The sequence below is a fragment of the Parasteatoda tepidariorum genome, chromosome X1, assembly GCF_043381705.1.
Source record: "Parasteatoda tepidariorum isolate YZ-2023 chromosome X1, CAS_Ptep_4.0, whole genome shotgun sequence".
Classification (NCBI taxonomy): Eukaryota; Metazoa; Arthropoda; class Arachnida; order Araneae; family Theridiidae; genus Parasteatoda; species Parasteatoda tepidariorum.
Window position 1 is genome coordinate 20,071,545 of NC_092214.1, and position 16,453 is coordinate 20,087,997.

A 16,453-nucleotide genomic window follows, 5' to 3' on the forward strand; every position below is an offset into this window, starting at 1 on the left:
AATGTTTTTTTTTTTTTGAAAAGGTTTTGAATATGAAAGCTTATATGCAAACCTGCCAACTGTTAGGGATTGTCCATCGTTTCAGAAAAAAAAGACTTTCAAGCGGTAGCAAAGGTAATAATTTAATAAATTAGAATAAGGAAAAGCTTGCCCACTGCTACATACAATTAATTTAAATAGATAGATTAAAGTAATATAAGGTATAAAAGATATTAAAGGTACATAAATTTTAAGGCATATGAAGATTATGAATTTTAGGATATATGAATCTTTTGAAATATTTTTAATGAGATATGTAAGATATACAAATTTTAAGGCTGTAATAAATAGTCAGCAAGGAATGAAAAAAAGTATCTGAATTATAATGATAAAAAAAAAATTAGACCTAAGTTTTATCTCCAAAACCTAATGTTTCTTCAGAAAGAAAGTTATTTTTTTATATATATTTTTTTTAACTTTAATAAACAGCTTTGAGAAACTAGAAAAGTCTCTCCTTCTGCAACATGTGGAGATAAATATGAATAACAATGTACTAAGTTTTTATAACCTGATGACCATTTCAGAAATTGTTTAATAGAGATTTGCAAATGCAAGTAAGAAAAAAAATTAACATAAATTTAATGAATGTATTTTGTATGCATATTAAATCTTCTCCTCACAAGCTAACTGATTTTTTAAATTTTTTCAGAGCTCAAATGATCTTGTAGCAGTTCTATAATTATCTCTTTATTCTATGCCTGGTCCATACACGTCAATACTTCTACTTTCATTAAAAGTTTAAAAAAATGTATTAATAAGTACATACTTTCACTTCTAATACTTTTCTTTTAAAATTCAGTACTTTACTTGCACATTCATTTCTTTTTTAAGTAAAACATATCAAAATTTGTTACGAGAATATCAAAAGAGATTAGTTACATTTTTAAAAAAAAATCTTTTTAAAGAGTCAAAAAAAAAAGTTTTTCATAATAGTTTTCTCAAAAGTTTTAGTTTCAATACTTCTGAGAAGAAAAATTATTAAAAGCTCTTTTATATAAAGAGATATACTTGAATACAGGCCAAAAAATCTGTTAAGTAGATCAGTTGGAAATTATACTTTTTACAAGAAGAAAATGATTCAACTTTGGAAAGCGCTTCATTACTGTATCAAACTGAGGGCTGCTAATCTATCTTAAGATTTACACACTGGTAAACCAAAATTGGGTTAATAGCCCAATATTGATCTAGCAATATTGGAATCATCATAGAAAGCTTTTATACTCTTCCATTCTTACGTAAATAGGTAAGATCTCTACAAAAAATCTTCCATTGAGAGATCACCCTAATATTTTACATGTCATCAGAGTTGAATTCTATATTAGAAAGATGCAAAAGTTAACATTTACTGTTTCAAATACTTTACATAAATAGCTGCTTATGAAATAGCTTTACTGTGCTTTCATTTTAGCAGTATTGTTAACTGAAATGAAATATCATCAAAAGATATTCTAAGCAACCTAAGTAACCAATCTTTTGAAATGAAATTTAGTTGAAAATTAAATTAAATTATTAAAAATTATTTGATATATAGATACATCACATTTTTTGATAAAAGTTTAGGCTACTTTAAGTTTTCAATTATTTCAAAGTGTATTTAAAAATCTGTACTTTTTTTTGTTCTTGTACCTTCTAGTTTTTATTTTTCATAATATGTACTTTACGTGTTTTAATTGTTATTATTGCTTTAAATACATATACTTTTACTCATTACTTTTAAAAGTAAAATTCCCATTATTGTCATGGCCTTGATGTGATTCTTGTTATAGAACTGACAAGATCATCTGTCTTTGAAAATTAGAATATAAGTGCAGTGGCACATTTTTGCTCTATTTAATAAAATTTCATAAAAATTTTTAAATTTTTTGAAAAATTTTATGAAAAAACTTTAAAGAATCGTAAAAAAAATTTGTCTGACCATAATTTCCTCAATTTAATAAAAAAACAAGATAGCTGAAAACTTAATTCATAATGTTTTAATTTAGAATACAATAAAAATTATAAATACGAAAGTGTCAAGAGTATTTGATATGCGTTAAATAGATACAGAAATGTATGGTTTGCTCTGGCAAAAAATATAAGAAAAATTTTTGCTTAACCTACCGATCAAAAAGCATAGGCAGGCGTTCCTCCTTGACCAAATATTTCGAAGGATTATTAACAGTTTCATCCTTTAATGACCCCTATAAAAAATATTAGATAAAAAGTAAAAATAAAAATAACATAAAAAAACAACATTTGCTAGTGATTATCTCTTCACTTTTTTTATAGCTTAAAGCTTATTCTAGTACAATTTCAAATACTAGAAATTTTTCCTTAATACTTTTGATGAATGAAAACTGGAACATGGAAAGTATAAAGAAATGAGTTTCAGGAAAAATAAAGATGGCAGAAATTCTGAGGTGTTTACTAGTGAAGTTGATATTGAACTTAATGAAATCCTGAACTTCTTTGAAAGTAGAAAAAGTGAATTGAAGAATTTAGGTATATTTTTTCAGCAATTATAAATAACGTTTTTTTATTATCTTTTTTTTAATAAATTTATTAATTTAAAATTTTTCCAAACTTTTTCTAGTTACATCAATTTGCACACACCTCTCCTTGCTGCAAGCTCCCTATCGACACTTCTGGGTAGTAATATTTTTTTAATGGTAGTGTTTATTATTTTGCTCTCCCTCTCTCTATCAAAGTTAAAACATAATAGCTTTAATTTTAGGTGTGTTGCCAACTGGCTAGTATTATTACACACACTTTTTTTTTGAAAAAGCTGGAAAAGAAAATTCCTCTTTCTATGTATGCTCATGAAACTTCAAATAAAAGTTCAGATTTCTTACACTCAAGATTTCATGAATTTGATAATGTATTTTAAGTTTTTTTAGTTAAATTGCTTAGAAATTCGAATTATGTTCATTGGTACATTTAAAACTTTTTACATTAAAATATTTAAATTATTATTTTATTATCATTTTAAAAGTTTTTTTTCATCATTATAATTATTCGTTTTGACTGCTGCGCACACTTATTCCAGTATTGCCAAAATGGTATATGAAGTGCTGTACTTACATGAACCTGTTAAGAGAATTTATTTTGTTTTCTTTTTAGAAATGAAAACTTTGTTGCTGATGTTTGCAAAAAAACATTTCTGTTATTTTACAGGTGCTATATATTAAGCATACTTGATCAACTATCACTAATTTTAAAATGTTGATACATGCAGTTCATCATTATTACAGCATTTACACCAGAGCAGAAGTTCGGATGGCTTTTTTTTTATTTCTCCCATTTTTACCAAAGTGCAGTGCTTAAAATAATATGGTACTTTTCCAGAAAACAAAAGCAAAATTTGTCCTATTTTGGTAAGTAAAAAAAAAAAAAGATACTTATCACACATTGACTCTTTAAATTGAAATATATGATTGGAGAAAGGACGTGTTTAGTAAAATATGGATGCATTAAAAAAATGTTTGCTATCTTTCTTCTTCATGTACTTTGCAATTTTGATATTGATTTTTATTAATTAAAAAATTTTATTTTTGCTCAATATTTTTAGATTTGAATAAATTTAGAAATAAGAAAGGTAATAGGCAATTGCATCGCTTGAATACGCCATCTGGGGAGAAGACCGGTTCCCAGCCTTTGGCGCTTCCCACTCCTCCTCTTTTCAGTTGTATAGGAATCTATGATATTTTTCCTTTTCTTAATATTTTTCAATTAATGAAAATATTCTTTTAAAATTTCCATGGTGATTTCTTTTAGAACTATGTTTAATGTAGTTTTCAGTTCCATATAGTTTCCTAACTTAAAAGATTTTAATCTATATGAAAATCATGACAGAAACTAATGTACTTCCTTCTTCTATGACTCTCCACACGTTAATGGTGAAAGCAGGAGAAATGTTGCCATAGGTAGAGAGTTCTTCTCCATGCCATCTGTAGACCATTTCGATGGCCAATAGGTAGCAGAAAATAAATTAATTGTTTTTCTGATTTTACTTTGAACACCAGAAAATTTATTACAATTAAGTTTAAAAATTAATTACAAACTTCACCAACTAAAAGCATTGAAAATAAACAACCCAGTCACATTAATGTGATAATCACCTACTTTAAACATCAACCTGAAATAACCAATTACAGAAGGGAGGTGGAAGTACATTGTACTGAAGTGTATATAAAGGGTATTAAAGGGAATCCGAAGCATAATCGCTTACATAATGCAAAAACGGAATGATTTATTTGACACCCAAAACAGCATAATCATTGGCTTTCAGATCAGGGGAGAAATAATTTTAAAATGGCTAATTTTGTAAACTGCATAGCAAAATGGCATAAAAAATCAGCAATGTGGAAAATCTAGTGCATCAAGGACTGGGCGATGTTAAGATTTCAGCAACATGATACATCACCACTTACACATCATGATGTTTCGATACATTGCAATGTCACGTTACTGTTTCACATTTGGTTTTGCCTAATTTTACCTTCTTGCACAACTTTGCTTTTTATTTATTTGATGCTCTCTCTACTGTAAAGTAAAACTAAAACTTAAATTTTAAATATATATATATATATATATTAGATTTTCTGAATTTAAACTTTGTGTGCACAGGGAAAGGAAAGAGTAAGATTTCAAGAGAGGGATATTCAGGTGGATATCTGCCAAAATGCATCAAACTAACATTATAGGAATTATATTCATTTTATAGGTATATATTAATAACTAAGTGATTTATAATTGAATGCTGGATTTGATTTCAATAAATGAAAAGTTATATAAAAAATATAATCAATGGGGGAAAAAGTAAAGATAGACGTAAATTAAATCTATGACTTTCAATAGCCTGATATATCAATGTCTTGGAAAAAAATATTTATTGCAAATGTCTTTTTTTCCATATTTTTATTATTTTTATTTTGATTATTTTTTTCTTTTGGATTAAAATAATTCAAGACTGTATTTTCAATTTAAACAAAACACATTTTTTCAACCTTCCTGAAAAAAAATCGGAAATTTTTAAATAAAAGAAAGAGTCTCTGAATATTAAATAAATAGTTAACTAGTAAAACAAATAATGTATTAAAATTTTGCATGCAGCTTTGAAAAAAATTAGTAATTTATTTTCAAGGAAGAATTAAGAAAAATAAAAAAAAGAATTAGAAAGTATTTCAACCTTGGCCAACAAAAATTATTGTTAACTTACAACATTATCAAAGATTGTCATATATCTTAGAGAAAAACACATTAAGAAATTATTACATTACATTAAGAAATAATTTATCTAAAAAAAAATTTGAAGAAAATATGCATTTTATTCAAATTTTATATTGTAATAAATTTATGCTAACACGAATATTTTAGCAATTAATATTTGATATTTGTGGATGGAGAAAGATTATTGTAGTGCATAAAAAAATTAGTTTGAATAACTTTTGACTTAGTAATCGGATTTCAAAAAGTCTGATTTTTTAAAATTTATTTTGCGAGAAACTATTCAACTAATTTCTTTTAACTTTTATATTTTAAAACAAAAAATTACATTCTATTAAAAAAATGTATACCTTACAATTCAAACTCTTTTTTTCCTATTAATAATCAAAAAATAATTAATAAAAATCATTTTTTGTATAAAATTATCGTTGGATAAACAAATTTTATAATTGCGTGCTAAAATGTTTCAATTCAAGTAAAAAGTTCTCGAGATATGACAAAATACGCAAAAAGCAACATTAACATTAAGAGGTCCTAGCTTTTGATCACTCTCCTGACCAAATTATTAGGACAACATTTCTCAGATTACAGCTATCCCCTATATTTTCAGGGCCAGGAATCATAATCCGTCAAAAAATTTATTCAGATAAGTAAGTTTTTGTGCTTCACTTCGTAATTTAAAATATTGTCTGCTTAAAGTAATTAGCATATAATAGCCTCTCTCTCGAACCACTAAAGATTAAGTCCTAATACGCAAAAATCTGATCAATAGACCAAAAGTATTGGCTTGCTGTGTGTCAGCCAATTGTAAAAATAAAATTGATACAATTATAAAAATAAAATTAAATTAAAAATGCATATTGAGCCGACAATTATAAACATCTTTATAATCAGAAAAATAAAAACTTAATAGAAAAAGAGAAAAAAACTTTATGGATTGAGAAAGATAGAAAACAGATGATTCGCGTAGATGACAGATGATGCGTGCAACCTCTTCGCCTTTCTTTCTCCAGAATTTATTTACTATCTTTTATATTTTTGAGGAAATAGAGAAAAATTAGTATAAAATCAAAATTTTCAGGAAAAGGATATGATGGAAATTAAGTATTATGGCTTCTATATTGTAAAAATCAATTATTTAAAAATTTATTTTCATAATTATTGCCAACCTAATGTATTATGTTTCTAAACCATATTTCGTGAAAATAAAATTTAACTGCACACTCTTATAAAAATCGTTATAAATAAAGAATGATTTGAGACAGCTTGGATTGGCAATCAAGCCGAAATAGAAAATGCTAAGGAAATAAAAACGAATTGAAAACGAAACGACTACCTCAAAAAGAAAATTTGCATTTAATAAGTTGTCAATTTAAAAACTCGTTTGCCAAATTTTTTCGGAAAAATATTAGAATTTTTATAATTTTAACATTTTTTAATAATTGAAAAGTGGTCTACATGCAAAATTGCAGTCTTATACAAAATTATGAATGTGAAAATTTTATCCATATTGAAGGAATGTAATTCTTCAGATTTAACAAAGAAAAGATTAATAAAATAAATAGGTACAAAAGTTAATAAATAAAAAGACTTATCGGAACAGATCAAAAATGATCTTTTCTTCAGCAAGACAAAAATGATCTCGTATTATTATAAAATAACAAAGCATAAATCATCCTCAGAGAATCACTTTGCGAAAGGTGGTCATATTTTATTTTATAATCGTCTTGAACAGCCAACCCAATTTTTTGGGTTTACGACTACTAATGTTTACGACTACTACCTTGTAATTTTGAACCCAATCCAGAAGACAAGGGAATTCTTGGATCAAGTAGTGGGAGAAATTTGCCTTCGCAGAGAATTTTTTGATAGAATTAACCTGCATTTGCATTATATGGAAAGGAAAACCACGAAAATTTCCCATAGTAAGCCCGACGATAAGGGGACTCTAAGCCATGATCCATCTACCCCTGTGGATATATTACATCAACACTGTAGTTGGTATGAGCCAGGTGAAGAATTCGAATCGATGAGCTATCTTTGGGATTCAAATCAGTAACTGGACTGTGAATAATAAACAGTAAAACAATGTTTTATACTGCATTTCAGACCATTCCCAGTTAAAGATTTGTCTAGGCCTCTGCAAATTTTGTCTTCTGACTCAATCCCAATGTAGTTTTAAACAGTGGTTATTTTGAAAACAACATTTTATTGTTTTCTTATTTGGAAACACCATCTGTTGACAAACTTAGTAACTAATTTTGGGACTTAACAAACACATATCTGCATCTAGATATGCTACTTAAGAGTAATTCTTAAAAAAGTAGCCTTTCCGTTATTTAATACAATGAATAAGTTTAAAAAGCAAATTGAAAAGTTTAACTTACCCGCATATGAACCCAGTCAATAGAATCTCTTACATCTTGGAAAATAGATGTGTAAGACATGAAAATATTTCCACTTTTAATTCCATTTTTTCCTCTGAAACAAATATATCAATAAAAAAATATAGACACTTTTCTTAAATCACTTAAACGATGAATATTGTTTAATAAATTAGCAGATGAGGAGTTAATCGATTTAATGAATTAATAGATGAGGAAAAATACATACAATGGGGCAAACAATTAGTAAAGTGTCTATAACATTGCAATAGAACTGAAAAGTAAGGTACAAGATACAATACAGAAAAGTTTTAGTTTATCAAAACATGTTAATTGAAATTACCTGATGCCAATTCAGAATTTCTTTCAATAATTGAAAAGTTTACCTACAATAATTTCTTAATGCTGAAGAAGATAAAAAATTTTATAACAATGAAAAAAATTCTAAAAAACACTTTCATGCAAGGTAACTTTATGCAACTAACTTTCAATATTATATATTTTGTTTAATTATGGTGAACTAGAGGGGAGAAGACAAAAAACCCTTTCTGTTGTTTTACTTTAGTTTGATCCAGTAGGAGATTAAGGACAAAATCAAAATTTAAAACTCCCAATTATAAATAATTCTATACTTTATTTTCAGCAAATTAGAATTGAAAATGTGCTTTGAGTACTTATAAGAATTAAAGTATGCTTTAATGTTAATTAAACAGGAAAAAAATCACAAAAACAGAGGAAAAATTAGGAATTAACAGAAAATAACAGAGGCATTTAGGTCAAAGACAATCTAAAAAGTTTATACAGTGTTTTAAAAATATTGCTTATTTAAATATCGTTTAATATAATTTACAGAACCACTTAAAGAAATACTCTCTTTTTAATGGATATTAATTTTAGATAGCTTTCTTCATAGAACACATTTTTCTCAAAAGTTGCATAATTTAAATTTTTATATGACCATCAAACATAAAAAGGAGAAAGTTTTAAAAATGTAATTATGATCATTCCATAAAAAATGATAAAAAAAACCTTATTGGCTTAACTTCAAAATTACCCAAAGATAAAGTTGTTTAGGGTACCTTACAACTGTGGTTTGGGAGAAAATGAGATAACAGATTTTTTTTTATTTTCAAAATTTAGTTTTGTTGAAAATCAGTACTCTTTTAACATGCATTTTTATCTAGTAAACTATGATTGGTTGGTATTATTTAGTTCAAAGGCTTCAAGATATAAGAAAAATCAAAATTTAATTAATTATTTTGAATGATAAAGCAATAGAATTAGCAAATAAAAGGTATGTGAAAAAAGGAAATTTAGATAAACATATGCCTTTGTTTTTTTTAAAGGGTAAAGGTAATAAAGGGCAATATGAGTTTTCCAAACTAAATAATTAAAACATAGTAATTTATTAAGAGTTAATTAAAATAATTCTTCTTTTTTGTATTTTTCCTAGCTTGCATTATAACTTTTTTTTAAATAATTTTTATGGACATCTAATTTTATAGTTATAATTTTTTATATACCACAGTGTAAATGGAAAAAAAATTTATGAAAGAAGGGCTATTTTTCCAGAAAATAAGATGAAGTTATTAAGATGAACATCTTTAGTATTCAGTTGTCTGTATTTGTCTAGCATATTCTAGATTGTCAAGCTTTTATTATATTACTTTTCAAAGAATGTGTTTCTAAATTATGAATGGATAATAAAAAATATGTCACTATAGGTAGATACTTTATTGTAAATAAATATGTGCATAGAAATTTAATAAAATTACTTAATTTCCTAAAATAATGATACATTAAAATATTAATTTTTAATATAATGGTTAGTACTTAATTAATAATAATAAATTAATAATACTCAACAGAAAATAACAAATTCAAGAATTATCATGGTTGTTTCCAGTTTATTGATTAAATTTTAAAGTACAGCACAACTTGTGATAACATTGACATCATTTATCATGACTCCCATGGCAATGTAATTTTTGTATTTATTTTAAAAAATATCATTTTTTAAAAATTTAAATTTATCCTTTATAGTAGTTTACCTAATATTAAAAGAAACATGCATATATGCTATAAATAATACATACGGTATGTACTGAGATGAGTTGGTGAAGTAATCAATTAAACAAGCCAGCAGATAAGCCTCTGAAATGCAAATAAATAAAATAATAATGAATCAAATCTAAATTCAAATAAAATAATATAACTTCAAAAGAAAGAAAATAGATAAAACTTACCAGGCAAGTTAAATAAAGTGTTCATAACATAAACTCTTTTTTCATCAAGTTGGAGAAATTTATTCGGATAAAGATTATATATCTCTGAACTGAAACAGAATACATGAATAACACAAGATAATGAACTAAAAACATCAAAATATTGTGAGATAAAATGTCAGGGTATTGTACTGGGCGCTTTGAAAAAAGGCTTTCTCTTCCATGTTTATCCAGTGGAGTAAAAAAAAAATTTAAATGATCCACGAAAATTTTTATAAACATCTTGTTAGCAGTCAGCAAAAAATTTATACATTTGTATGTTTTAAAAAGAAAATATGAGATTTAGAGATGTTTGTTTTAATAAAAGATATCATAGGTTACAAAAACTTAGTTAGAAAATGAAAAAATTTTATGGCTAAATTATACACTTCATTGCTTTAAAATTTCCCATTTTAATAAATGCTATTTTTTGATCAAGAAAAAACATTTGTTTCTATGTCAGAGTGGTGCAACATAAATTGGGCAAGCACCTAAATCTATGATATTTGGATGAGCATTCGTTCAAATGATTGAAAGCTATATGACATTTTATTACTCTTTCCTTTTATAAACAAAAATGTTTAAGCTAACATTGCTTTGTAGCACAATTACACACCTAACACAGTTATGGGCAAATTGAAAAATATTGCACCAATGTTTAAAAAGAATTAAAATAGAAAACAGTACTTTAAAATCAAATCACAATAAAAGAAAGCACATTTATTTTTAAAAGCATTAAAAGTTTTTTGCAAGGTCAAAAGTTGTTTGAAAAAATATAGTACTTTTAGCGCTGTTACAAAATTTAGGATGAATTTTTTTTAAGAAAAAAAAAAGAAATAAAACTGATATCTCAATTTAAAAAATTAGGCAATAGATGATATAATGAGATTTTGTTAAAAATGTGAACAACATATTGAAAATGAACAATCATGGGTGTACTTTATGAAAAAATAAACAATTTAGATACTAACGTCTTTAAGAACTTGAAACCATGAATGCAAACCAATATATTTCCATAGGCATCTACTTTATTAAGCGTTCCATAAGTTTTATCAAACCATAAGCCTCTGTAAAAATTTTATCGAAATGAGTAAAGGGTAAAAGTCGATTGAGCAACAAATAAACTAAATAAAATTGATTAATAACTCACCTAATAGGAAAAGCTGGATCATATTGAAAATCTTTAATCTGAGGAGGATATCCAATTGAGACTAGTCTATCCCTAATTAATTGAAATTGAAGTGCTTCATATTCAGGATTTTTATATTCTAAAATTCAAAAGAATATAAACTTACAATAAATAAATAAACAAGAGGTGTTTCAAAAAAAGATGCCTTCTTTTCAATATTGAGGAGCATGCTTGCAATAAATATATAGCTCTTGTAAATAGCAACTATAACCTCACAACTGTTCTTAAAATAAGGATGGTACTGCTCAAAAAATAAAGTTGTGAAATAATAATAAAAAATATATTAGTGATAATTTTTATTTCCACAAGCATTTACTTTCACAACAAATATTTTGAATCATACATTTACAAAAGTTAAACAGTTAAAGTTAAAAGTAAAAAAATAACATTAAAATGTTTTAATAAATATTTAATAAACCTCTTAAAAGTAAACACCAGAAACAAAAGTTAAGAGGAATAAACAATAAAAAATTCTAATACCATGCCAGTTACAAATAAAATAAACTTTGTTTTTGTGTAAAATGCAGACGATTTCTCAACTCTGTATTCCTCACAAAACTCACATAAATTCTGATTTTTAAATTTAGAGGTTTAGCAAAAAATAAATTAATTAAGTATATAAAATATAAATTTTTCTTGACACTTGAAGAATAAGCTTTTTAAGAAGCATGATGCTAAAATATTTACATATTTGCAATTAAAAGAAGAAAAAAAATTCGAAAGTAAATATCAAAATAGAAATGGCACAAAAAAATAACTAGAGACTGAAACAAGTGCCAATAAATTTCAAATCCAAAGCAAAAAATTTTTTAAAATTATTAATGAAATGAAAATTCTAAAAACCACATAATTCCTAAATTACACATGCTAAATTACATGGTTAAGGAAAAGTATTTTGCAAATATTTAATTTTCAAAAAAATAAATAAATAAAATATTTAATTTGGTCTGAAATTTTCGAAATAATTACTTTTCTATCACAAGCTTTCTATTCAACCCAAATTAGAAAACGGAGAACCTATCTCTCAAAAATAATTTAAAACAAGTAACAAAGTTTAGTAATAGCAGGGCTGAAAGTTAGAACATAAACAAGAAAAACTGATAAAAAAACTATTTCAGTTACAGCAGGTTTTTGAGAAGTATTAAAGAAGCTCTAACTAATTTTAATTATAAACTATTCATCACTAATTTACTTTATATTGGAAATGTAAAAGAAGGGACTTTATATATATATAACTGATAAGGAAAAATTTTGTAAGTTTTTTGGAAAATTTGTAACAGGACCACTTGATCTGCATTAGACGTATACACAGCTTATTGCTTGACTTTAATTCTGCACCTTGAGGAGGGTATCTAAAATTAAATTCTGTGCTTAACTGGTTCGTGAATACAATTGTTTAGTAACAATTTTAAGGATGTAATTTTATTGCAAAAAGTTTAATAACATGCAACAAAAATAATTTTGATAAAAATAGAAAAATTTACAAAATTTTAATAACTTAAAAAGAGAAATTAGAGCACTTAAACCTAATATACAAGTTGGTAAAAATTAAACTGATGGAATTCATTATAGCTCTGGTTCTAACTTGAAATATTTGTAATGTGGATCCTTTGAACAAAGTATCTGTCAGAAAAAATAGTTTGAAATTTCGCTAACAAGTGATACTGTAACAGATTTAAAAGAAAGATAACAGAATCAAATTCTAAGAATCATAAAATATTTAAATTATTTTTAAAAATTTGTACTCTATGTATACCTTTATCTGTCAACAATATTTTTAAGAAATACCACCATGTTACTAACATATAGATACATGAATTTGGTTTAAGCAGTAAAGTGTTATCTAATTGCAAAATTCCACACTATTCTTTATATATTTTCAACCAATTTACTTGCAAACTTTCACATAGTTATTTTTCAACAAAAATCTATCTCTAATACATGACCTACATGCATTTAAAACTTTATTCAGATCTGTTCAATTTAACCCATAGCTAAAAGCTTCTGAGAACCACTAATTTTATTTCAATAATCTAATAAATTTTAAGGCTTTTGGAATTCCAAAACTGTTACTTAACAGTTTTCAAAAAAAAAATATTTAAACATTATATCAGTATGAGTGAATGCAACATAAGTGAATACATTTTATTTAAATATGCTTTTAAATCCTTATAATTGGTGATTAGATCATTACAAAATTAAAATTTATTAGTTAACATAAGTGCTGAGTGATATAGACCAATAAATGGCAAAAAAAGTTTGTTTTGCATTAAAGAAAACATTCTTACGTTAATAGAAGTTCATTGCATTTATTTTTCGATTTCATTGTTACTTTATATATCAACTGAATTTTTTAAATGAATAAGACTACAGAAAAAGAATAAAAAGAATACAGGTTTTGTACACATTCTGGTTTAATTTTTAGATATTTCCATCCTTTAATTTCTCATCGAGTGGGTCTAAATCATAAAAGTTTTCATGAATTGAAAACAACTTTTTTCTGTTATTGACCAAATAGATTATCAGAGATCACCTAGATCATTTGCGCATACAGTTTAACAGTTGAAAGCAGTAATGAAATATAACGATGATAAATCCTAAATGCAACTTAATTTAATTTTTCATTATGAAAATTAGTTTCATTTCTATGGTAAAAGAAAAGCACTATTTATGGTTCATATTATCTTCAATAAAAGAAAATTATACATTTTTTAATAAAAACTAAGCACTTAAAAATTCTCACAAAGAACATTGTATATTTAAGAACAAAGATAACAAAAGTTTAAAAACAAATGTTTTCCCAAAATTAAAAATAATAATTTCATAAAAAATTTATCAATTTAAAACATTAAACTAGAAGAATAAGAAATAGAGAAAACTCATTTTAATGGAAAAACTAATATTTAGTCCTAAATATTTATATTTCCAAAACTTAATACTCCAGAATATGCATATACAGAATAATGATTATACAGTAAAAGCTCAACTATACAGAATGGGAAAATTACAGAAACATGAATACCGATAAAAAATACGGAAGTTTATATAAAAAAAGAGTGAGCATGAAACAACATAATTAATTTAAACCAAAATTCCAGATACTTGAGTATTGATAAAAAAAACCTGAAAGTTTATATAGAAAACCGTAATTAATAAAACCAAAACAATATAAAACAAAAATAAATCAAAATGACTGCTTATAGAAAAGTAATAATTTCCTTATTAGGGGCCGTTCAAAAAGTACGTACATCACGAAGGGGGGAAGGGGATTTGCTATTTTGTAATTATACAAAGTACGTACATTATAAGCATACACCAAATTTAAATTTGACTTTTTCAATTATTTTAATTTTTATGAAAAAGGGGGGTAAACTAATAAAATGTACATACTCTAAGGGACCTTATGTACAGTAATGTACAAAGGGGGGAGGGGGTTAAAATTTCTCCATTTTTGTGTACGTACCTTTTGAACGGACCCTTACTACAATGGTTAGCCTCAAAAATGTAAAAAATATATATATATAAGGCTGAATAATAATCCCTCAATTCCTGCTACTTGAGCTTTCTGAAAAGTCGAATTCATGTTAGTCAGACTTTTACTGTTATGAGTTTTATTAAAAAAATAATCTTACGTGCTAATGTATAATCCATGTCAAAGCCAAAAAATTTAATTTTTTCCAAATGTAAACTACGATTCACAAAAATCCTAAAAAAATAATAAATATTATATTATCAGTATAAGAGAATGAAAAATAGTTTTTAATAAATCATTTAAAATGTACACTATATTATTCTAATCAATATAAATTTAAGTTTTACATGAGGGAAAGAAACAAAATATTTAGTTATTGATAAGCCTAAATACAATAGAAAAACAAATATAGTCGAACCTTGATATCACAAACTTTGACAACACAAATTTGTCAATATCAAAAAAAATTAAAGTTCCCTTTTTTCTTGCTTTATTGCTAATTAAAAAAACTCTCTTAATTGAATATATTTCTTGGTGATTTTCAATTTCACGAAATATTCTTTATCGCCAAATTTGTTTTTTGTAACTTCTGAAAAGTTTAAAATGATTTCTTGAATTCAAATTTTTAAAACATTTTCTTGAATAATTTATTACTCTTTTTATTAAACTCTAAAAAATGAAAGATATTGTTGTATTTGAAAAAGTGTTGCTTGAATTGTCTATTTCTAACAAAATAGATATGCAAGATGTGTATATAAATAAGAATATTCATTCATAAAATAGGAAAGACCTCAGCAGCTTAATGAATGCAAAAAGAAAATGACATTTATGTAGAAGTAGTAGAGTTACTGTGGACAAGACATTAGTCTTTTAGTATGTGGAGAATGCAAAAAATCAGAAATGTTAAAATAGGTTATAGTACCTGGAGATATATCAGCAGGGTGTCTATCAGGTCCCAGGAGAAAAATTCATTACCTCAAAATAAATTTTCCTGACCTCTTTTCACAGCATTTCGCTTTTAAATTTTTTATAGAAATTATTCAATCTATGTTAAAGTTATTGAATGTATTTTGAATTTGTGTGATTAGTAAAATATAAAAAACAGTAGTTTTTGGATGAACCATTAGCCAGATATACAGTCAAACCTCATTAACGTCAACTTGAAGGAGGCAGAAAATTTAATCATATTATTAGTTCAAAAACTTTTTTAATAAAAATAGTACAATACATAGACGTTTTCTATTGTCTATTTGCATCTTCAATTCTTAAAGTTCTATTATGAATACATAAATTAATATATATTTCATTTCAATAACTGTTTTTATTTTGTGCCTTATATGAAATTAATAACTAATATACATCTCATAATATATACAACCAATTACTTTAAAAAAAATAAAATGAAGTTATGAAGGAAGAAAAAAGTATTATAGTTCAGACGAAATTCAAAAAGTGTACTTTTAATGTTAATTCTGTAGGAACAAATAAAAAATTCTATAAAAGTAAATAACTAATAGGAGTAACCTGATTTATTGCACAAATTAAAGAGGATTACTAACAAAAAGATCAGTAATAGCTCACTGTTTTGGTTTCATATTCAAACATGCTTTCCATAAATCTTTTAACTTATCAACTGTATCCAAAAAATTAATCCAATTTTCATTTTGTATTACATAAGAACAAACAATTTTAATTGTGTCATAAGCATCCATCAGAGGAAAGTAAACCAAAGTATTTGCTAGCGAAATTTAAGAAAAAATTTATCCTCACATTTCTTCACCTTCAGAAATGCAATTCAGCAATACCAATTTCATAGAACAACCTATGAAAGTGGGTGGGACAAATTACTACTCTCCCACCCTACTACTCTGAACAAAGGATTAATATGATTGGGGTCATT

The 16,453-nt window shown here is 25.5% G+C and overlaps 1 protein-coding gene across 13 annotated transcripts in view; it reads right to left on the reverse strand.

Moving 5' to 3' along the window:
- The window catches only part of LOC107453665 (cytosolic purine 5'-nucleotidase), a 135,530-nt gene that overhangs the window by 37,997 nt on the left and 81,080 nt on the right, over positions 1-16,453 (reverse strand). For all 13 annotated transcript variants that reach the window (XM_071187383.1, XM_071187380.1, XM_016070561.2 and 10 more), the window contains exons 3-9: positions 14,714-14,787; positions 11,043-11,160; positions 10,864-10,959; positions 9,875-9,963; positions 9,725-9,782; positions 7,632-7,725; positions 2,140-2,219 (exon numbers count right to left, since the gene is read on the reverse strand). In XM_071187383.1, coding sequence (XP_071043484.1) covers positions 2,140-2,219; positions 7,632-7,725; positions 9,725-9,782; positions 9,875-9,963; positions 10,864-10,959; positions 11,043-11,160; positions 14,714-14,787 — 609 coding nt within the window. The remainder of the gene's footprint in view (positions 1-2,139; positions 2,220-7,631; positions 7,726-9,724; positions 9,783-9,874; positions 9,964-10,863; positions 10,960-11,042; positions 11,161-14,713; positions 14,788-16,453) is intronic.